Below are 24,454 nucleotides of genomic sequence, written 5' to 3'. Positions count from 1 at the left end.
GGCAGTCCTTTTATGAACAGACAACATAACAGCCATGTATTACATTCAGATGCAGGGGCACCCGCTCCCTTCAGATTTCTCAGTTAGCTCAGTCCGTCTGACAATTAGCTCTCCACCACAGGATCCACCTGTTGGCGGAATACCTCCCGGGATTGGAATACAACTTTACTGACCTTCTCAGCAGGTTGCGGAAACAAGTTTATGGCAGTCCTTCTTCGTTACCTCCAATGATGGGGGTTTCCCAATGTGGACCTCTTCGCCACAGCAGAAAACGCAAAAAGCCCAAACTTCGCCTCGAGATTCCTACACCCTTAATCCATGGACAATACAATATGGATGAACTGGTCAGGGATAGTTGCCTACGCCTTTTCACCTCTCCTCCTCATTCCATTCCTGGTTCCGAAACTGAGGCAGATCTCCCTCACCCTCATCCTAGTAGCTTCCCTCTGGGCCAGGCAACCATGGTTCACCACTCTCCTCGTGCTTTCTTTTGTTCAGCATGAGGGGCTCCCCAGCAGGCCGGACCATCTCGCGCAGAGCCATGGTTTCCCAAACTTGCGATTTGGCTCTTGAGATCTTAGAATTTGGCTATCTCAATCTATCCTCAGAATGCATGACATTCTTAAAGAAGCACTCAAGCTAACTACTCGTGCCTGCTGTGCTGCAAAATGAAAGAGGTTTATCTGTTACTGTCTCCCAAACCATAATGACCCTCTGGTAGCCACAGTTCAAAATATCGTTTGTTACCATTCTTGCCTCTAAACCTGTGGCCTAGCTTTCAACGCCATTTGGCTGTACCTGACGGCTATAGCTGCATACCTCCAAAATAGGCATCATGTGTTGCTTTTCAGATTCCTAGTCATCAAAGCTTTTATGGAAGGACTCAAGAGTCATTCCTTCCTTGGTACCTCCAGCCCGGGTGTGGAACCTTACTATTGTCCTCACAAGACATGTGGTTCCCCTGTTGGAGCCCCTCCACTCCTATCCCTTACAGTACCTTTCTTGTAAGGCAGCTTTTCTAGTAGCCATCACATCACTAAGGCTTGTTAGTGAGCTCCAGGCTTTAGCATTAGAAGAACCTTTCTTTCATGTTCATAGAGATAGGTTGGTCCTTCGTACCAACCCCACATTTCTTCCAAAGGTGGTCTGAAAAAATTTATATTTTAATACCTATTGTTGGTTCTAAAATAAAACAGACATATATTTTTTTATACAAACCATTGGCCTAGAGTTCAGTTATTGAGTGTGTGAGACCATTTGCTGACTAAGTGTGTACAACAAATGCTTTACACTGTCCTCTGATACTGCCTTACTGCTCGACCAAGCTTCCACTTTAAAGAGTAAGGTTATATCTAACTTTAGCCTCTGCCAAACCTCTGGGGACTGTGGACTCTGCACACACTGTACCTATTTGGGAACAGTATATACAGAGCCACTTTCTCACAGTACGGCAGAAAGAATTGTGAGTTAACTTGTCACAGTGGTCCCTGTGCACTTCATGTCTTGGTCAGCGTACAAGTCTCTTGATGGTGACGTGGAATTTTGCCAAGATATGATTAGGTGGAGAAGACAAGGAGAATTAGTGGAGAGGGACACTAGGATTAATTAACAAGTGTGGTTAAAGTTATGATAGATGCATCCATGGTGAGATGGAGAGCAATCTTGGAGGATTTTAATGTCATTAATATTTAGTAATGAAGAGGCTTCCCCATGTCAGTATATTGGAGCTCAGAGTGATTTGATTGGCTTGGATAATTTTCCTTCCTAATAAGGCAGTTATGGTTTGGTGTCGATGGGAAACACAACTGTCGTTGACTGTGTAAAACGTTATTGGGAAGTGAGCTTCTAGAAGTTGTTTTGTGAAGAAACATGCTTCAGCATTTGACATTCTCGACCTGCATCTGTATTAATGTTTCTTGTTTGACAGAGTGCATAAGTGTTCATGTGGATTCTCTCAGCAGGCTTTAAAAGTTGGAAATTTTGTGCAATGATTTTGGTATCTAAAATTGACCCATGGAGTTTGGCACCGCTCTCCTCATTTAGGTTAGGTCAGGGAGGCTACTGATGTTGCCATCACTTCTTTTGGAGTAGAACAGTCTGTTGCACTTGGATGTCAGTTAGCTACTATTGCATATTTAGCACCCAAAAGTCCTGACTCTTTTGGACATTGTCTAATGGTGTGATTATCTAATGGGGTGATTGTCGTCATTGTTGTGCTGAATGGAAGAGATATCTGATTAAGTGACATGTTTGAAGTTCAGCAGATGGTTCAAACGGCATTCTTCAAATGTCTTTTACTGAAGTTGTGAATCTGTCTTTACGATTTTTCTTATTTTTTTGGGCAGGAGAAGGGCCTGCAGATGCGAGCTTATATGCCAGTGCTTTCTATATAAGGAAATCTGATGTGCCTTCTTTCTTTGAGATTTCAATGTTTTCTAAATTGTTGAACTGGCTGGTAAATAGCTTCCCTACTTCATTGTATATTACCACTCTGTGGGACCTCGCCTTGGTGTGGGCCCAATTGATGCCACCTCCATTTGAGCCACTGTGCAGGTGTGATATGAAAGTATCTTACCTTAAAGTCTGTTCTGATGATAATTATGTTAGTAAGGAGTTGTGAGCTTTGCCACTGAATTTACCATAATAGAATTTCATTTGACTCAATGCATACAATTGCAGCTTTTTCTTTGACATAGTACTTACATTTTTCTTATGATAAGTACAGGATGAACAGCATTCTGTCACTTAACAAAGTATTTCCAGATTTAAGATGGGTAGTGATATAGACCAGGAAGTGATTGATGGCAGCCAGTATTATTTAAATGAATGGAATAAATGCACATTCTGATGAATACTTGTAACTGTAGATTCCACATCTTGTAATCCTTCCCAGGCGCCATACTGAATCTGTAAACATTTCTTCAGTAGTGCTCCCGTGTGTGGCTAGGCTGCTCCATGCAGCTCTGTGTTGGCTCTGTAGCATCCTGGAAGTAAAAGAACAGAGCCTAATATAAGCAGCAACCCATACCTGCATACATCAGTTCCTTTATTTCTGTGCCTTCGAGTGTGAATTCCAGGATGCCAGAAAATGTCCACCAAAAACTACAGGTTTCAAGCAAACTTTGGGGATGGACCTGCAGATGGTGTGTCTCTGATGTCTGGTCTCAGGCCATAATCAGAGCCATGTGAAAATGCACCTAAAGATGACCCGGGACCGGGAGGTGAAGCTGTATGTCACCGTCCAAAAGTAATAATCATGGCCTTTGCCTAAGTCCTGCTCCAAATCTCGGACTCTGTCCCACTCCTAAGTCTATTCTTGAAGCGGTCAACTTCATGCTCTAAGACATCCGGTAAGTGAAAATCGAAGTCCAAGCGTAAACCTAAAAATGCGAAATGGGACTCGGCCCCCATCGTGCCACTCTGAACAGAAAGAAGGTTTGATGGCGTAATGATGCGAGTCCCTCAACTTTGAGGTTTATGTTCGCAAAGCTGATTCCCCTACTTATCCTGGTGCACCCCTAATTTCCCAGGTCATCTGCAGTAGCACCCACAGCTAATTGAAGCTTTTAAGGAAGCTGTGCTGGTGACCTGTAGTGCGCTTCTGATTCTCTCTGACACACTATCAGACCCCATTGAACCATAGGGGACCACAGTCCATTGCCATCGGCGGATCTACCCTCAGTCTGTCTGACCCCTTGGGACCCACTTCGGACACTAGGAAAGGCTAGCATTGTGGCTTCTAGACCTATGCTGGGCCCTTCGTTGTTTGAGCCGGAAGACGGCACAGTACTGATAACAAAGATTGAAAATATCGCGCTTGCAGCAAATTCCTCTAAGGAACTATTCTCTATTGTCAAAAAACTCACTTCTATCGCTGCCCCCCTTCCAAAAGAATAGAATCAATCCTTTTGCAATTCAGTAGCCACTGTCTTTCGTCTTAAGGTTGAGGATGTTTTTAATACCTTCTCTTCTTTCTTCTGGTGAACACATCACTTTCATCGGTCACCAACTTAGGCCTTGAATTCAGCTCCTTTCATCCACCTTCTCCCAGTGAAGTCACCAAGCTGATTAAGGCCGCTAGATCAGGGTCACCAGACGATCCTTGTCACCTTTTAGTAGCTGGCTTAGTTGCTGAAACCATTGCCACTACGCTGTCTGAGATCTTTCAACTTGCGTGTCTCTCATGCTCTTTTCCATCGGCTTGGAAGAAGGCAGTTATGCTGCCTCTCATTAAAAAGCCCTCTTTAGACCCAGATGATCCGAATAGCTACTGGCCTATTTCTTGCCTCCTACTGCCAGCCAAGATTCTGGAAAAGGGGTTGAATACTCAGCTGGGTACCAACATCAACACAAACAATCTTTTAGACTCTACTCAATTTGATTTTCGCGCTGGTCACAGCACTGAGACCGCGCTCATTAAGGCTACAGAGGAGATCAGGGCCACCCTTGACCAGGTCGGCTGAGCTGCATTGATCCTGCTCAACCTATCAGCAGCATGGATGGCTAGTAATTGCCTCAAATTGAGTTCATCTCATTGTTGTTCAGCTCCCAGCCATCCTTTTGGACTTCCAAATGGTGGACTTCTAAGCTGGGCTCTCTTCCTACTCCAGTTAACTGTGTTAAGAACCTAGGAGTTCTGCTCAATAATAAACTCTCCTGCATCGATGAAGCTAATGCTGTGTCTTCCGCAGCTTTCTTTGTCCTGAAAATGATCAGAAAAATTCTTCCCTTTCTACCTGGGCATCTTCAGAAAACTGTGGTATCTTCTCTTGTAATCTCAAAGATCGATTACTGTTATGGTCTCTGTCTCCATGCCCATCAGCAGCTCTTGAACAAATTGCAAACTTTACAAAATGCTGCTGCCTGGTTTTTGTATAAAATTCCCAAATACCATTCGGTTTCAAAATTCATTTCTAAACTTCACTGGCTCTCTGTGAGACAGAGAGTTGCATTCAAGGCCCTGTGCACAGTTTTCGAGGCATTGCACGGGATAGACCCTGACTTCCTAAGGCAGAGCGTTACCTGGTATGTACCAGGTTGGTTTCTATGTTCTTCATCTGCCAAACTACTCACTATCCCCAGGTTCAGATATGCCTGCTGGGGAGGTAGAGGTTTTGTTCTTGGAGCAGCCAAGGCTTGGAATGATCTCCCTTATATTTCAAGTCTCTTCCCAATCTTTTGGCATTTAGAAAGGCCTTAAAGAAGTGGCTCTTCTCTACTGGATAACCATAATCTTCATTCTGTTTTTTCACCTAGCTACTTCCACAACGCCAAGACAAGATTACAAAAGCGCAACTCGTTGTCGTGCTTTCTGACTCTGACCTAGTGCCTCTAACAGGCTGTACATGCCAGCAGAGGCTCGAATATTGTTGGCTCTGATTCAGAACAAGGGACACCCCAGGTGCTGAGAACATGTTACTGACCTTTGGTAATGCTCTTTCTGGAGAATGCTCTAATTAACCACAGATTACAGCCTCCCACCTCCCTGTTCTCTGCAGTTTTTAACATCGAAAAGGTCACAAGTTAGAATTCAGCAGACTAGTACCAGCATTTCTTCAGGCTCCGCGTCTGATGGTACAGAAAGAGATAAACAAGAACCTGACGTCCACTCCCGCTTATATGCAGCTCCGCCTCATCATTTGAGGAGCTGGTAGGCAGCAGTGCAGAGCCACATAGTGTCATCTAGCGGTCTGCTAGAAAGCTGCTAAAGATATCCTCTGGGTCCAGTCTGGCACTTGGAAAGTATTCTAAATCGAGGAATCAGAGTTCTTGTAAAGCGTGCTACTTACCCGTGAGGGTCTCAAGGTGCTGGGGGTGGGGGGGGGTGCTATTGCTCGAAGGGCCAGGTATTGAGGAGTCTTCTGAAGGCGAGTAGGTCTTGGGTCTGCCGTAGTAGAGTAGGGAGGGCGTTCCAGGTTTTGGCGGCGAGGTAGGAGAAGGCTCTGCTGCCGGAGGTTGTACGTTGGATGCGGGGGACTGCGGCGAGGGCGAGGCTGCCGGAGCGGAGCTGGCGGGTGGGGGGTGTAGGAGCTGAGCCCGGTATTGTGGAGTACTTTGTGCGTGTGGGTGAGGAGCTTGAAGGTGATCCTCTTTTTGATGGGGAGCCTGTGTAGGTCTCTCAGGTGGGGCGTGATGTGGCTGCGGCGGGGGACATTGACGATTAGACGGGCTGTGGCATTTTGGATGCGTTGTAGTCATTGTAGGTGTTTGGCTGGGCTTCCTGCGTAGAGTGTGTTGCCGTAGTCCAGTCTGCTGCTGACGAGAGCCTGTGTCACCATTTTTCTTGTTTCGGTCGGAATCCACTTGTAGATCCTGCGGAGCATGCGGAGGGTGTTTTAGCAGGAGGAGGAGACAGCATTGATCTGCTTAGACATGAAGAGGGAGGAGTCGAGGATGAATCCTAGGTTGCGTGCATGGTCAGTGGGTGTTGGTGCTGTGCCCATTGTGGTCGGCCACCAAGAGTCGTCCCAGGCTGAGGGGGTGGAACCGAGGATGAGGACCTCCGTCTTGTCCAAGTTCAGCTTAAGGCAGCTGCTCCTCATCCAGTCGGCGATGGCCTTCATTCCCTCGTGGAGGTTGGTTTTGGCAGTGTGTGGGTCCTTGGTGAGGGAGAGGATGAGCTAGGTGTCTTCGACGTAGGATATGATGTTGAGGTTGTGATGGCGGGCCACTTGTGCGATGGGGGCCGTGTAGATGTTGAACAGCGTCGGGCGGAGGGATGAGCCCTGGGGGACGCCTCAGATGATGTTGGTGGCTTCGGATCGGAAGGGTGAGAGGCGGACGCTCTGGGTTCTGCCGGAGAGGAAGGACGTGGTCCAATCAAGGGCCTTCTCGTGGATACCGGCTTCTAGGAGGCGTGTCTTTAGAGTGCGATGGCAGACCGTGTCCAAGGCGGCTGACAGGTCTAGGAGGATGAGGGCTGTTGTTTCGCCGTTGTCTAGTTGGCGCCTGATGTCGTCTGTGGCGGCGATGAGGGCTGTCTCGGTGCTGTGGTTTCGTCTGAATTCGGATTGGGACGGGTCCAAGACGTTGTTGTCTTCCAGGTGGCAGGCCAGTTGCGTGTTGACGATTTTCTCGATGACCTTCGCCGGGAACGGGAGCATCGAGATGGGCCGGAAGTTCTTGAGGTCCTTGGGGTCCGTTTTGGGCTTCTTGAGGAGGGCATTGATTTCGGCGTGCTTCCAGCTTTCCGGGAATGTCGCTGTTTCGAAGGAAATGTTGATGACCTTTCGTAGTTGGGGTGCGATGGCTGCGTCTGCTTTGTTGAAAATGTGGTGTGGGCACAGGTCTGACGGAGAACCTGAGTGGATGGAGTTCATGATCTTGCGTGTCTCGTCGTCATTGACGTTGGACCAGGAGGTCAGGCGGTTGGCGCTGGTGGTGTTCGCAGGGGAGGTGTAGTCTGGTGTAGTCGGGGCGGTCGTGGTGCTGAAGCTGTCGTGGATGTCAGCGATCTTGCGGTGGAAGATGATGGCGAGTGAGTCGCACAGTTCTTGTGAAGGCGGGATGTCGTTGGCGCTGGGGTTGGAGAGTTCCTTTATTATGCTGAAGAGCTCTTTGCTGTCGTTTGCGTTGTTGTCCAGGCGGTCTTTGAAGGAGGATCTCTTGGCTAATCTGATGAGGTCTGATGTCTGCGGGTGGCGTCCTTGTAAGCTGCATGGTTGTCCGGTGTGCGTTTGTGCAGCCATATCTTCTCCAGTCTCCGGCATGCGCGTTTGGAGGTCTGGAGCTCGTCTGTGAACCAGGTGGCTCTCTTGCTGGCGTGGCTGTTCGAGGGTTTCTTGAGCGGGGCGAGGGTGTTGGCGCAGTCGTCGATCCACTGTCTGAGGTTGCGGGCTGCGGCGTCTGGATTGGTGGGGTCGGTGGGTGGGTTCTGGGTGAGGGTGGCGACCAGCTGGTCTTCGGTGACTTTGCTCCAGCAGCGGCGAGGCAGCTGTTGGGTGCGGTGGTGCGTGATTGGTTTCTTGAAGGTGAAATGGATGCAGCGGTGGTCGGTCCAGTGGAGTTCGGTGGTGTGGTTCCAGGCGATGTGGGTGCCTGTGGAGAAGACGAGGTCCAGCGTGAGGCCGGCGGCATGGGTGGGTGCGGTGACGAGTTGTCTGAGGCCGAGGTTGGCGATCAGGGTGGCGGAGTTGGCATCGTTGTTGTTCTCGAGGTGGAAGTTGAGGTCTCCAAGGAGGATGTAGTCCGTGGAGGCGAGTGCGTGGGAGCTGGCGAGGTCGGCAATGGAGTCGCTGAACTGAGCCCGGGTTCCGGGTGGTCTGTAGATGAGTGTTCCTCTGAGGGTGGTGTTGGGGTCGGTGTGGATCCGGAAGTGCAGGTGTTCGGCGGTGTTGAGGGTGTCTGCGTGGGTGGCGACCTTGAGGGTGACTTGTGGACGATGGCTATTCCTCCTCCGATTCCGTTGGCGCGATCCCTGCGGGTGATCTTGTAGCCATCCGGGATGGCTATTGCGATGTTGGGCGCCGAGGAGTCGTTCCACCAGGTCTCGGTCAGGAAGGCCACGTCTGGGGCAGAGGTGTCGAGCAGATCACAGAGCTCGACGGCGTGTTTGCGTGTGGAGCGGGTGTTGAGAAGTATGCAGCGGAGGTGGTTGGGTCCAGTCCTTGGAGGTTTGGTGGCTCTGTCACAGGTGAAGTTGCAGGTGCGGCAGGAGAAGGGTCCGTGGGTCCGTTTCGGGGCAGCCTGGACGCAGGCGTGGTTTCGGCCGGCATCGAGTGCGTGGAGGGTGCTGGCGTCGTAGCGGAGTCTGGTGTTGTGGCGTTCGCGGGGTCCAAGGTTTCTGGCGCTGGGCACGCTCCAGGCGAGGACGGACGCAGACGGGCTTGCCAAAGGCGCACCAGCGGCGCGCGGCCGCGCAGCGTCCGGCATATATGGGGAGGTGGGATTTAGGAGCAGCTGGGAGGCGGGAGAGCAGCGAGTGGGCAGGGGCAGGGCCGCCCGCGGGGGCACAGCGGTGGGTAAACAGTGGTACAGAAGGCGAAGTGGGCACAAGAAAAGGGGGAAAACAAGTGGCAGAGGTCAGAAACGGGGCCCAAGGGGGGGGGAACAGTGGCACAGAAGGCAAGTGGGCACAAAAAAAGGGGGAAAACCGAGTGGCAGAGGTCAGAAACTGGGCCCAAGGGGGGGGAAACAGTGGCACAGAGCAAACAGACGGAGGGCACTTACCAGTGGCAGCAGGGACACAACGTCGGCGCTGCGTGGAGGGGGAGCGACCTACCAGGAGGGTCAGGCGTTACCAAAGATAAATAACTTTCTCCGCCTTAGGCAGAGCGACCACTGCTGCATTCTTAAGAGTGAAGTTTACAGGAAAATTGCTATGCAGACACTGGTTCTTCTCATTGCACACTTTTAAAACATTATATCCTAGACTCCGATGTAGGTGCAGAAGCTTTATTTTAAGATCTGTGATCCAGCTTAATTTTGGGAACGTTTCCTCATCTCTGCTATTTTAGGATCCTTTGTCTAAATTGTTCAGTATACCTGGGAAAGTATTCGGAGATGAATAATCTATTGAAGAATTGTATCCTTTGATAGTCAAGTGTATGAACCGTTTGGTAGGATTGGCGACGATGGTAACTGCATTCTCGCTCCACATTCTTAATCACCAGCTCAGCTTTGCTCATTGTCTTTGTGACACCTGTAGGGCTGCAAGTCTTAGAACCTAAATAGCAACACACTCGCCCTCACACTTTAAAATTTGTGGAGAGAACACAGTATTCAACAGAAACAATGTACATAATATTTCCTTTCATGAGTTCTGTTCTTGAAAAGTTTCCTCCCCATCATTTGCACCAGTACGTTGAGATTTGACTGCAATATTGAATCACACTTATTTTCTATTTCCCCTTAGGTTTTTAAGTATAGCACTGCTCTTGAAAAACATAAATTGTTTGTCTCTGGTTTACCATACTCCTGTACAAAGGAAGAAGTGGAAGAACTTTTTAAACCCCATGGATGTGTGAAGGACATACGGCTGGTAACTAACCGAGCCGGAAAACCCAAGGTATGAATAATATAATTCTTGTGAATGAATGCTTTATGTTACAGTTGTGACAATTTATAAAACTAAAAATGTGCCCCTTTCCTTCTGGTGCTGTTAATATACCTATGCACTTACTTAAGTCAAAAGTAGGTCTTGTAATTTTTGCACAGGGGTTCTAGAAAACACAGTGCAATATTATAAGAATATTTTGTGAGTATACTTGCAATATATGTAAAGTCGTGTTCATGCAGATCTTGCTATACAAAATTACTTTCAGGACATGCTCGGTTGCATCTTGCAGTCAATTAATATTGTACCTCTTTTGACAAAATCATTTTAAAATTGCTCAGTAAGAAATTGTGAATGTTCTTTGTTATGGAAATTTATAGAATGTAAGCTTTGCTTAGTCTTCTGTAGTATGAACCCCCAAATGTTTGAATCCGTTGTATGGTGGCATCTCTCGGTCTCCTACATGACCTGCTAATTTTATAGCCTAACCTCCGTAATATCAAAGCTTGGCTTATTTACACTTTCAGGTAGTGTCTAGTGGTTCTTTAACATCTTTAGGTAACCAGCATTGGCCGAGTCAATAGGTCTCTCCTATAAGAGGTGAGTGCTGCTGTATTGGCATTGCCTGCGCTTATTATCTTACAGTTATCAATGACTGCCATGTTGGAATGGTAAAAAAAAATTGCTATCTGTGCTCTCAACAATATGCTTAAATGGATAAATTCCAAGATGGCTGTCATGTGCCCTCATTCATATGCATGCCTTGCACGGTTAAGCAAGAAGAGATAGGTGATAGGGGCCCTCCACATACAAAGAACATGAAAAAGCGAATTAAAGTCAATATGAGTATGAACTACATGTTTGTCGAATGTTCTTCTATAGAATTCATGTTTGTGTGTGTGTGTCTGTGTGTCTGTCACCTTTGTCGGCCTTTGAGAAAATCTGCCTGCAAGGCATTAAAGAACAAAAAAATAATTTGATAAAGCAGAGATGGTCACTGGGTGTATAAGAGAGCAGGTCTGAGAAGGGGACAGACCATCCAGACTGCCACCTGGGCAGGTGTCACACAGTTATAATTCACTCTCGTCTGATGGTTCAGATGTGGGGAAGAACAACAATCCGAAGCACAAGCAACACCGAGGGCAACAGGCTTTCCAACCAGTCCTCCTAGGTCTCAAAAACTCACTCTGAGGCTGAGCTGCATTCCTGAGGGAGTTGGGCATTGAACCCCAAGACTCTGCCACAAAGGCTTCAACACCCAGCTCTGTATGTGGTCCCCAATATGCCTTGATGCTGAGAGCCATCCTTCGCTCCAGAAAGGCTTTCAGCTAAGGTTCCAGAGGCTTGAGGTGAAAATACATCAGTCAAGCCTTGGGGCAACAAGCCACCGCCCTTGACGTCGAAACCAGCTCCAAAGTATGCGCACAAAAAATTCAAAGCCAGGCAGATCCTTGTGCCCATAGAGCTGTTAGAGATCCACAATGTCAAGCAAAGGAGACTTTATGTTCACGGCATCTCCAAAAAGATTGTTTCCTGCCCTCCTTAACCACATGAGCATGACCCTACAACCTTGAAGTGAAGAAAGGCAGACTCACCCTCAAGGAAGCAATCTTCAACGAGCTTGAGGGATGCACAATTCCTAAGAAGCCCAAACAACCTGGGCCTATTCCATGGTCTCAGACACCTCCATCACAGACACCACATTGATCCTTATCACCACAGGGATCACCCTACACTTTCTCTGACTCCGGTTGTGATAATCAGGATTACATCCATGAGCCCTCTGACCAGCCAAAGCCACCACATGAGTGGGTAAGCTGTGGGAGCACTACAGCGCTTAACCCTCAGGACAGCTCCAGCTTGGAGTCTTTCACAGTTAAACCATCGCCCCTTGACAACACTATGACATATAACTCTGTCATTCAGTGGGCAGCTGCACACCATCAAGTCAAACGCCATGTACATAATGTGCCTCCTAACTCTCTAGTCCTGCAAACTGCGTGAAAGAGGACACAGGTGGCACTCTGCCTCCAGAAATGAGAGCTTAGAAGATTGACGCTGTTTGGAAATATGTGGCAGTTGTTGATGTTACACAGTGGCGCATCGCCAACTCTGTGGGTCTTCTCTCAAGGTACGATTGGCACCGTTGGGAGGAGGTAGAACACGTGCTGAAGCATCTTCCAGAAGCCTACTGGAAGCACAACAGGGAGCTGGTGCAGGAAGGCAAGACCATCTCAAATGCCAATACCAGGTCTGCCCTAGATGCAGCAGAACCTGCCTCCTGAGAGGTTAATGCAAGCATAATACTGTGCAGGCATACATGGCTTACAGCATCCGAATTCCAAGGATCTTCTCTCAAGGTCCAATAGGTATCATTGGGAAGAGATGGAACAGCTGCTGAAGTACCTACCAGTACCACACTAGGTAGTTGGTGTAGAAAGGCAAGACGATCTCCAACACCACGTGTGCCTTAGATGGAGCAGACACTGCTTCTTGAGAGGTCAATATAAGCATAACGTGTGCAGGCATACATGGCTTAGGGCGTCGGGGTTCCGCCCGAGGTGCAGCAACATCTCATAAATGTAGCCTTCGATGAGGGGCATTTATTTGGTCCTTGGGTTGACTCCATGTTGTAGAAAATTGAAAAAAGGACACAGAAACCTTCTCCAGACGCAGCCTGCAATTTCAGGGTTCCCACACCAACAAAAAGGGTAGGAGCGAAGACTGCTACACCACGCAGCATTCTGGTTACCAGCTGTACCAGTCCTATCAGGAAGGTGGTTGTCAAACCTCCTTTTAAAGCAGATGATTCAGAGGTCACAACCCAAGTAAAGTTAGTGGCGGGTCCAGGAGGGAAGCCTGTACCTCCAAGTTGTGACTTATTAGTAATCCCTCCCAATCACACAACACCTTTTGGGAAAAATAACCTCAGACCAGTAGGTACAATCGTAGTGATACTGCTTGGAGTTCCTTGCCACCAAACATATCACCAGAAGGGCAAGCACTCTTCAGCAAGGCAACCATCAAATCCATACTCTCACATTAATAAGGACTAGTAATGTACTTGCTGTATTGCCTCCTCCCCATAAAGGATGGCAACCTCTGGCCTATTCTCGGTGTGTAGCTTATTCCCCAACTCTGACTTCTGACCTCTTAACCGTTACATCTTGTCGGAACACTTCCAAAGGACCAATTTGCAGGATGTCATCCCTCTACTCAGTGTAGGAGACCACTCTGCAACCCTCGACCTGAAGGACACCTACTTCCACCATCACCATTCATCTATCGCATCTCACTGCTATGTAAGATTTGTGGCAGGTAACAACACTTTCAGTTCAAGCTGCTGCCCTTAAAGTCACAACAGCACCAAAGATCTTCACAAAGGATTTAGCGATGGTTGCAGCGCATGGTCAATGAGGTGCCATTGATGTTTATCCATATCTGGCTGATAAAGAGCGGCAGCTGTAGCAAGGCCTAGCTAACCCTCATACAGCAGTCACTACTACACAAAACTAGGGGTTCGAGGCATATGAGCTGCAGATCACACACTGAGGATAAGATCGCCATCTGGTGTTGGGCTCGGATGATTGCAGGTTGTTGTTGTCTTCGGAGAAGCCTTTGGTCACGAGGTTGGTGACTCCTCCCCTGGACAACAGTGCGCATGGGCATCCACTCCATCGGCAGATTGTTTTTTTCCGCCATTGGGTTCGGATGAACTTTTTTCCGCTCCAGCAGAAAACTTCCAGCAATCGATTTAACTCTTTGATCTGTATTCCATCGACGTCGACATCAACTCGGACCGGTTCCGGAAGCGGCTGATGGACAGGACACCCTTCAAAAAATGCCCCCAGTGTGGAGCGAAGTTCCCCCACAGTGACCACCACGAGGTTTGCAACCTCTGCCTGTCGCCGGAACACAACGAGTCCACCTGTCCAGCTTGTTCCGCTTTCCGTTCGAAGAAGACCCTCCGGGACCGAAGAGCTCGACGCCATATTATGGCCAAACCAGCTCCAGAACCGGAGGACATCTTTGCTCAAGATGTTCCCGAAGACGACACCGAAGATCTCGAGATCGTGTCCGAAGCCGACGATTCCGATGACCTCATCACTCCAGGGCAGCGTGTGAGTACCACCCCCCCTGCCCCTGCCCCATCCAAAAAAGCAGTGGTCAAGACTCCGCCAGTTGGGCCCAGTCGCGACCGGAAATCCTCTTCAGAAGCCCCGCCCTCGGGCCCGGCTCCGAAGACATCTAAGCCTGTGGGTGGCTCGGGCTCGAGCAAACCTCACCTAATTGTGCCTTTAACACCCTCGGCACCCAAACACCCATTGTTGGCACCGAAACAGGCTCCAAGACCGAAATCTCCTTCGGCACAGAAACGTTCCTCGGCACCGAAGTCTCCACCGGCACCGAAACGTTCTTCAACATCGATGCCTGAAAGTCCATCGGCACCGAAACCTCATTCGGCACCGAAACCTCATTCGGCACCGAAACCTCAGTCGGCACCGAAACCTCAGTCGGCACCGAAAAATCAGTCGGCACCGAAAAATCAGTCGGCACCGAAAAATCCATCGGACCCGAAAAAATCATCGGAGCCGAAAACTGCGTCCCCGCCGAAACAAGCTCATAAAGACCCGAAGCGGACGTCACAGACACCACCTTCGGAGCCAGATGATCTTTTTCGACCAGATCCTACTCAGAAGCGGATCTACATCAATCCTAAAACGGGACATGTGACTGCCATCCCATATAAAAAGCGGAAGCTGGACACTACACCTCCCCCAGCTCCCATACGGAAAAAGGACTGTGCTACTTCACCACTTCGTCCTTCCTCTCCTGTTTTACCTCCTAACCCGTCCCCCCCTCCTCCTCCTGCTTCTCCTTTACCTTTACCTTTACCTTTACCATCTCCCTATCATTCACCTCCTCCACAGGATGATAATGATGACTTAGGGGGAGGGGCGGACCCTGATTTATTTGATGATCCTGCTGACCCAAACGACCCTTTTACGTTCCCAGACCCAGCACCCATGGATGACTGGTCTTATCCTATACCTGACATGCCTGACCCCACTACCTACCCTTCCAAGCCCTCCCCTCCTGATGACCACCTAGGGTACGGCCAACTTATAAATAGGGCAGCAACATTCCACGGCGTTACAATGCACACAGACGCCATTGAAGAGGACTTCCTCCTTGATACCTTTGAGCAGTCACAAAAGACTGTCCACATACTGCCCATGATCAAAGGGGTTATAAAGCATGCTACTGAAGTCTTTAAGGACCCTGTTCGAGCTAGGGTGCTCAACCCACGCATCGAAAAAAAGTACCGACCAGCCCCGCAAGACCCTGCATACATTAAGGCCCAGCTCCCTTTAGACTCCCTAGTCGTATCAAATGCCAGGAAGCGCGCTAACTCTCAGACAACTGGAGAAACGCCTCCCCCAGACAAGGAGTCTAAGCTTTTAGAAGCCTCGGGCAAACGGGTCGCCGCGCAGGCGGCTAACCATTGGCGTATTGCGAATACCCAGGCCCTGTTAGCCAGGTATGATAGAGCGCATTATGACCAACTTGAGGACCTTATGCAGCATCTGCCTGAACCTTTTAAGTCCCAGGCCTCTGACCTCATCCAGGAAGGCAAATTAATATCTAATGCCTCCATTAAATGCGCCTTAGATGCAGCAGACACTGCTTCTAGAGCGGTCAATACTGGCGTCTTACTCAGACGACATGCCTGGCTCCGTATTTCCGGTTTTAAACCGGAGGTTCAAACCGCAATTCTAGCTCAACCTTTCAACCAAGAGCAGCTATTTGGCCCTGCAGTGGATACTGCATTAGAAAAAATGAAAAAGGATAATGAAACTGCCAAGTCTATGGGAGCACTGCAGTCTCACCAGAACCGGGGTTCCTTTCGTCGCTCCTTTTATAGAGGAGGCTCCAAAAACACATCAACTGAGACCACGTCCACCTTTAAAAATTCTGGACAAACATCCCCTAACAGAGGTTACTTCCGGGGAGGTTATAGGGGAAACAATAACAAAGGTCGAGGACGGGGCAATAACAACAACACCCGCACCTCACCAGCCACCAAACAGTGACTTGCCACCACTCCCCCCAGACCATTCCACTCCGGTCGGGGGACGACTCCAACAATTCCTGCCTGTCTGGACTTCCATCACCACAGACAGGTGGGTAAGACAAATTATCCAGTCTGGCTACTGCCTCGAACTCATACAATCCCCCCCAAACATACCGCCCAAACAACGTCCAATGTCCTCGCATCATCTCTCTCTCCTCAAACAAGAAGTTCAATCCCTGTTACAAAAACATGCGATAGAACCAGTTCCCCTTCAACATCAGGGAAAAGGGGTATATTCTCTATACTTCCTCATTCCCAAAAAGGACAAAACACTAAGGCCCATACTGGATCTCAGACTACTAAACCAGTATATACATTCGGATCATTTTCACATGACCACTCTCCAACAAGTCCTCCCACTTTTACAACAGGGAGACTTCCTCGCCACATTGGACCTCAAGGACGCATACTTTCACATCCCTATGCATCCCGCTCACAGAAAATATCTACGATTTGTGGTAGATGGGCAACACTATCAATTTACAGTTCTCCCATTCGGAGTAACAACAGCACCCACAGTGTTCACCAAGTGCCTAGCAGTCGTGGCAGCGCATCTCAGAAGACAACAGATCCATGTCTTCCCCTATCTGGACGATTGGCTCATAAAAGCCAATACATACCAAAAATGCGTTCTCCACACTCATCGCACGATTCAAACTCTCCACGATTTGGGATTCACTATCAACTACCCCAAATCCCACCTACAACCTTCCCACTTACATCAGTATCTAGGAGCAACCATAGATACATCCAAAGCCATTGCCTATCCCAGCACAGCCAGGATAGCCAGTATACAAAATCTCATCTCTCAATTTCAAACTCATCCATCTCTTCCAGCAAGAGTGTTCATGCAGCTCCTAGGCATGATGGCGTCGTGCATCTCCATAGTCCCACACGCACGACTTCAAATGCGTCCCTTACAAGAATGCTTAGCACAACAGTGGAACCAAGCTCACGGACAACTTACCGATCTGGTGTTGGTGGACAGTCGCTCACTTCGATCACTGAAATGGTGGAACACCATCAACCTGTCCAAAGGGAGACCGTTCTTAGAGCCTCTTCCACAAGTTGTGCTAACTACAGACGCATCTCTCACGGGGTGGGGAGCCCACCTCCTTCACCATACCACTCAGGGCAGATGGACCAGTCAACAAAAACTGCTCCACATCAACCACCTGGAACTCTTAGCAGTGTTCCTAGCACTAAAATCCTTTCAAATTCACCTAAAGAACAAAACTGTCCTCATACGCACAGACAACATGACGACAATGTATTATATACAGAAACAGGGAGGGACACACTCTCTCCAACTGTCCCAACTGGCACAGCAAATCTGGAGATGGGCAATTCCCCAAAACATCTACCTGTTAGCAGAACATCTCCCAGGGATCCACAATCAAGTGGCCGACCTCCTAAGTCGCCACACACAACAGATCCACGAATGGGAACTACACCCCAAGGTTCTACTCCCCTTCTTCCAAAAGTGGGGACAACCAGACATAGACCTGTTCGCCACTCCCGAAAACACAAAATGCCCAACCTTCGCCGCCAGGTTTCCACACCCACAGTCGAAGGGCAATGCCCTATGGATGAACTGGTCAGGCAGATTTGCGTACGCCTTTCCGCCTCTCCCACTAGTTCCATTTGTGGTACGCAAACTGAAACAACAGTCACTAACACTAATACTAGTGGCTCCCACTTGGGCACGTCAACCGTGGTTCACCACACTTCTGGAACTATCTTTAGTTCCACATCAAAAGCTACGCCTCTCCCCGGATCTGTTAACCCAGAACCATGGAGAAATCAGACACCCAGATCCTCAAACACTGAACCTAGCGATCTGGCTCCTGAGGTCTTAGAGTTCGGTTACCTCAATCTCCCTCCAGACTGTATGAATATCATAAAAGAAGCCAGACGCCCTACTACTAGAGCGTGTTATGCCGCTAAATGGAAACGATTTGCCATCTACTGCGCTAATAATGACATACATCCTTTGGATGCTTCCATCCAAAACATCATTTGCTATCTACTACACTTGCAAAGATGCAATCTAGCGTATTCCTCTATACGATTACACCTAGCAGCCTTGGCAGCCTACTTGCAAAATAGGCAACACCTGTCCCTTTTTAAGGTACCAGCCATCAAAGCGTTTATGGAAGGTCTCAAAAGGATTCTTCCCCCAAGATTGCCACCTGCCCCAGTGTGGAATCTCAATGTAGTTCTAACAAGACTCATGGGCCCCCCATTTGAACCTATGCACAAATGTGAATTGCAATTCCTAACATGGAAGGTAGCCTTCCTTATCGCAATCACTTCCCTGCGCAGAGTAAGTGAAATACAAGCCCTTACACTTGAAGAACCTTTCTTACAACTACACCGTAACAAAGTGGTTCTTAGGACAAACCCTAAATTTCTTCCAAAAGTGATTTCCCCTTTCCACCTTAACCAATCAGTAGAACTACCGGTCTTTTTCCCAAATCCAGACTCGGTAGCTGAAAGGGCCCTACATACCTTAGATGTTAAAAGAGCCTTGCTTTATTACATCGACAGAACAAAACCTTTTCGAAAGACAAAACAACTCTTTGTTGCTTTCGCGCCACCACACAAAGGCAACCCGATCTCCAAATCAGGAATAGCCAGGTGGATAGTTAAATGCATCCAAATATGCTACCTCAAAGCTAAACGTACACTCACAGTTCCCCCTAGGGCGCACTCCACGCGTAAAATAGGGGCTTCTATGGCCTTCTTAGGCAATATTCCCTTAGAAGACATTTGCAAGGCAGCCACATGGTCTACCACGCATACCTTCACTAAACACTATTGTGTTGACGTACAGGCCAAACAACAGGCCTCCGTGGGCCAGGCTGTCCTAAAAACTTTATTTCAAACTGCTGCAACGGATACAGGCGACCACCGCTAAGGGGAGCACTGCTGTATAATCTATCCTCAGTGTGTGATCTGCAGCTCATATGCCTCGAACGGAATATGCTACTTACCAGTATGCATCTGTTCTTGGCATGTAGAGCTGCAGAGTCACACACGCCCGCCCGCCTCCCCGGGACCTGTATCTGTTCCAGCATCCGTCTTACTTAGACATTACACATGGACATCCTTTCTTTCTTTTCTATATACTCCATCTTTTCCCAACATGGCGAAAAACAATCTGCCGATGGAGTGGATGCCCATGCGCACTGTTGTCCAGGGGAGGAGTCACCAACCTCGTGACCAAAGGCTTCTCCGAAGACAACAACAACCTGCAATCATCCGAGCCCAACACCAGATGGCGATCTTATCCTCAGTGTGTGACTCTGCAGCTCTACATGCCAAGAACAGATGCATACTGGTAAGTACCATATTCCTTCACAGTGAACACCAAAAAGTTCCATCTCGAACCACAGCAAGTTCAACCATTCTTAGGTGCTGTGTTAAACCCAGTCACAGGGATGCCTGTCCAGACCAGGAGAGGATTAAGCCTTCTATTTAGACAATGTGCTCATTAATTGGAATGCCCATTAATTGGAAAGAATAATAATGAAACTGTTTAGGATGAAGGCCTCATGCATAGCCGTTATACTGCATGCACGGCTTCAGATGCAAACCGTAGGGAGTGTGTGACCAAGCAATCGGTTCATGAAACAATTTAATGTTGGGAGAGGCCAAAATTCAGCACAGACTTGCATGCTGGAACAATAAGAATTTGTCACAAGGCAGGACCTCAACTGCGGGTGACCATCTCCATATATACATACCTCAATAGCAGGACGGGGGATTGCATCTAGATCACATGAGTGTTCATTGTTCCTGGACTCAAGAGCAAAGACCTTACCAAATGAGCTTCCTTGAACAGACCGCGATATAGTTGGAACTCAGAGAATTTTACTCCCTCACCCGAAACAAAAAGGCCCTGGTGAAGATGGGAAATATGACCGCATGTGTTAAATTTTAAAAACCAGGGAGGCACTTGCTCACCTTAACTGTAAAACTTAGCTCAAAAGGTCTGGCACTGGGCCATTCAGAAATTATATACATCTCCTTGCGGCACATCTACTTGGCGTGGACAATGATTTTGCGGACTTTTAGGCAGGATGCATCAACAAGTACATGAATGGGAGATTACCTCCCATCTGCTTCAGCAGTACCTCCAGCATTGGGGCATACCCACTATTATCTTGTTTGCCATTGCATAAAATGTGAAAAGCCCATGCTTCGCCGTAGGGTGACCAACACCCACTGTCCATGGCCGATTCGCTGTGGATGATTTGGATGAGTTGGTCAGGGATATTTGACTACCTTTCCCCTCATTTTCCTCTGTTTCCATATGTGGTGAGGAAGCTCAAACAAACATCATTGACTCTCATTCTAACAGCATCAGCCTATGTAAGACAGCCCTGGTTCTCAGCACTACTGAAAATGTCAGGACAGCTACATAAGAAGCTCTTCCTTCTGGGTAAGTCTTCTAACACAGCATCTGGGACAGCTCAAGCACCCAAATCTCAGGGAAATGAACCTTGTAATTTGGCACCAAAGGTCGTAGAGTTTGTGCATCTCAAATTACCAAAGAAATGTATGAAAACCTTACAGGACACATGCAAGCCCACAACCGTGGCGTGTTATGCTGCAAAATGAAAGCAGTTTGTGCATTACTGCTTCACTAAGGACACACAGATGAAAGCTTTGGTGCAAGAAATCCTGTGCTGTGTCCTACTGTAGGAAGCTGGTCCTTTATATAACGGACCAAAATGAGGTGCACTGTGTAAAGGGTTCAGGCAAACTCCAATTGGTTTACAGGGGCACAAATGATAACCCAAATGTTCTCTTTTGTGGCAGTGTGGACGAGCAGTTAGGCTTATCAGAGGGTATTGCTATTGTTAAGCATTTATTGCACACTCAAAGGTAGTAAGTGAGACACACACTCAATAAAGAAATCCAACACCAATTTATAAAACATAACCCAGATGTTTATATAAATTTAGATACCAAGATCATCAGAATCAGATAAGCAATTTTCAAGGTATGAATTTTTATAGGTTTCACAAGTTCACACTTAGTGCATTTTCTGGAGCTGTCATGTTATCCTATGGGGGAAAAACATGTTCTGCTTTTGGGCACTTATCAGCGACTTATGGGACTCTGCTTCTGCACTTAATGTGACTATGGGGCAGGGTCCAATCAGCACTAACAGGTAACCTCAGGCGGCAAAGTGCAGAGATGCTTTGTGGCATCTGATGCCCCGTTTAAGTCTATGGGAATCGGTCCGTTCAAAAAGGGGCTGCAAGCTGGGACTTTGTGGCCTGTCCAGGTGAACCCACAGGGGGGCTCAGTCCTTGAGATGCTCAGGCACGTAGGAACACTGTGGGTCCACATCTCCTTGCGCTGGGTGTCTTGGGTGCTGTGGTGCTTTTAGGTGTCAAGTTGCTCTGTGGGAGACACTCTGTTTGAGGGGGCCTGCACAAAGAGGCTGCAGGCGGCGACTGGGGATCCAGTGTAGGCAAACCTAAGGGTGGGCTCAGCCTTTGAGGATTTCATGACCCCATTGGCACCATCACTTTCCTCCGACTCGAGCTGTGGGGTGAGAGTGCATAGGTACTTTGAGGTGTCAGGTGGTGGCTGTCCAAGGCTCTCGTCGTCTTGGTTCTGCAGAAAAGGGGCAAACAGATCAGCTGGGCCACTCCTAATGTGGGTCTCACTGTCCCTGAAGTCCCTCAACACGCAAGTCAGTCTCCTCAGTCTTGGTGCCTGGCTAGAATCAACAAGCCTTGGTTGCTGCAAGGGGTCTGGTACCCCAGGTATTAGTACTGAGCAGCTACGGTCGGTCTGGGCATCCCCCCAATTGGAGGGAAGATGGAGCTGACCTGTGGGAGCACAGCGATCTCTTCCTGTACAGCTGCAGCGTCGGTAGTCCCGGTAAGCGGCAGGACAGTGAACTGGACAATGCTTCTTTGTTGCCTGCGGCTGCAGAGGAGTAGCTCCTCTCTTCCAAGTGAGTTTTCGTGATTTGCAAAGCACTGGCAGCGCTCCAGGTTTCTTGGAGTCTGCCCAGTGGCAGGACAAGTCAGTTTCCCCACAAGGGTCGAGGGCATCAGACAGGCTGGCAGGGTTTGCTCCAAGTTGGGAGTTGCTCTTCTGTTCTCGTGTCACCAAACTTTTGTCCACTCCTTCTTTGTGCCCGTCAAAATTGAAGTCCTGGTATCAGGGTTGCCACCTAAATGCTGTCTTTAGGTGCGTTTTAGGGTGTGGCAGGTTGTAGCCAATGGGTTACCTACTTTTAGTGTGACTACACCCTGTATATGATTACTTCCTATGGGAAGTGGGCATAACCCTGACCCAGAGGACCTAATTCCACCAAAAACCAAGATGATGGAATTTGCCTAGTCTTGTGCACTTCAGCTAGCCCACCTTAGGGTAGGGCCTAGCCTGAGGGTGAACGCACCTCTTGACTAGCTAATTTTCCCACCTGTCCTGGTTCCAAATGCGCCCCAGGCAGGGGGTAGCATTTCCCCTGTCTGAGAAAGCCAAAGTCGCATATCAAAGACAGTGGAGGCCTTCGAAGTTTCTCGCCTTAATATCAGTAGTGGCCGCTCCATTAGGGCATCGGAGCGCCGCCCCACTGCTGTCTCGCAGTGTGAGAAGCAGAAAATAAAAAGGTATTTTAAATACCATTTTATTTTCTGCTTCTCGCGCTGCGAGAAAGCAGAAAGCAGGGGCATGCCTGGTTGGGGGCGGGTGGGAGGGTATGCCTGGTTGGGGGCGGGAGGGGGGTCGGGTCGGGAAGGAGTGGCTTGCACCACTCTGAGTGCCCTGACTGTTTGGTCGGCCCTGGGGCCGACCAAAACAGTCATGCGCACTCTATATTTTCTATATGAAGGCTGCATGCAGCCTACATAGAGAATATTGTCTCCCTACAGGTGCCTGGCTTGGGGCTGCCATTGACTCTGCACCAATCACAACGCTGCCATTGTAGCGTTGAGATTGGCTTGGGGAGGGAGCATGCCTGTTTTGCAGCTCACTCGTCTATCCCATGCCAGGGCACCTCCAGTTCCACTCCCAGGCTGCCTTAAAGGTGCCACGGGATGTGGGGTTCATTCCCAGTCCTGCCTGCCTCTCTATCACCAGAATGTTGCTGGCTTTGCTGACATCTTTTCGGGTTCGGAGATGTATTTGTGACATTATTCGCCGGGCTGCCCCTTTAAATCCTCTTTTCCCATAGCGTTTGCTGACCCAATCGTAGCTCTTCACAGCACTACAAACAACCACGTTATTACCACCCAACTCAAGGGGAAAGTTTTATCGACGCCAGAGGTAAAGCTAAGGTGACAGAAATTTTCTGCAGGTGATGCATTACTTTTCTTGGCTATATCACCAGCTGCAGGACATGTACATTTTAACAAAGATAACACCTTCACGCGGGTACATGGCCGGAGGTTGTAAATAAAGAGAATTTGGGGGTTGGGGGAGGGGGGTCTGCCTGCTGCCTTTATCTCGATCTGATAAAATGGCTGTCTGAACAAGCGCCTCGAGAGACCCCACGGGTTTGAACGCTAGACTGTTACCCCACTTGTCTGCATGATACCAGCTTCCGGTCCTGGACTTGCATTTAACAGATCAGTATGTTCCCCATTCGATCCAATCACATCTATTGCATTATCACACCTGAGAACAAGGACTACATGGAGCGATATGGACGTCTGTGTAGTATGCTGAATGATGACAAAGTCCAAGTAGTATCCAAGAAGGTTTATTTGATTTAGCAGGTTGTATAGAAGTTAATCAGATGTCCAAATGATATCCTAAATAGAGCCCCACCAGGAGCAGCTTCCCTGCTGCTCAACCCATACACCAACTGACTCAGGCACTCCAACATTCCACATTACATCACACATCCCAACATTCTTACAGCTATCACTCTGGCTGAGCGGCAGGATACCACATATCTCCCTTCTTTACAATGGAAAAGAAGGAAGAACCAAAATACAACAGAAGATAACCATGAAAAAATAGAGAAGAAAATACACCGGAAAGCATGAATTGAAAAGAGGAAAACATGAATTTGAAAAGTGGAAAAGTAGGAAACGCAACCAAGAAAACCCGAAAAGAAAACAAAGACTAAAGCACTAACACCCTTTCTCACAGAGAGACAAACCCACATCCTCCCTCACATAAATAACAAAAGAAAACCCATGTACAAAGATACGAAAGCTGGCCAGGCAAACATAAAAATATACAAGGGTATAAGCAACAATGTGAAAGAGAGAAAACAGAAGCAAATAGATTGAAAGAGTGAAAGTCAACTATAGGTAGAACAAACAAAAGGATAGCTGCTTTAG

At 48.4% G+C, this 24,454-nt stretch overlaps 1 protein-coding gene across 1 annotated transcript in view; it reads left to right on the top strand.

Moving 5' to 3' along the window:
• The window catches only part of SART3 (spliceosome associated factor 3, U4/U6 recycling protein), a 484,862-nt gene that overhangs the window by 368,948 nt on the left and 91,460 nt on the right, over positions 1 to 24,454 (top strand). Inside the window, exon 17 of the mRNA XM_085635725.1 lies at positions 9,854 to 10,006. Coding sequence (XP_085491851.1) covers positions 9,854 to 10,006 — 153 coding nt within the window. The remainder of the gene's footprint in view (positions 1 to 9,853; positions 10,007 to 24,454) is intronic.

The sequence above is a fragment of the Triturus cristatus genome, chromosome 11, assembly GCF_964204655.1.
Source record: "Triturus cristatus chromosome 11, aTriCri1.1, whole genome shotgun sequence".
NCBI lineage: Eukaryota > Metazoa > Chordata > Amphibia > Caudata > Salamandridae > Triturus > Triturus cristatus.
Note: the sequence above shows the minus strand (reverse complement) of the source record. Positions and strands in the feature narration are given on the sequence as shown.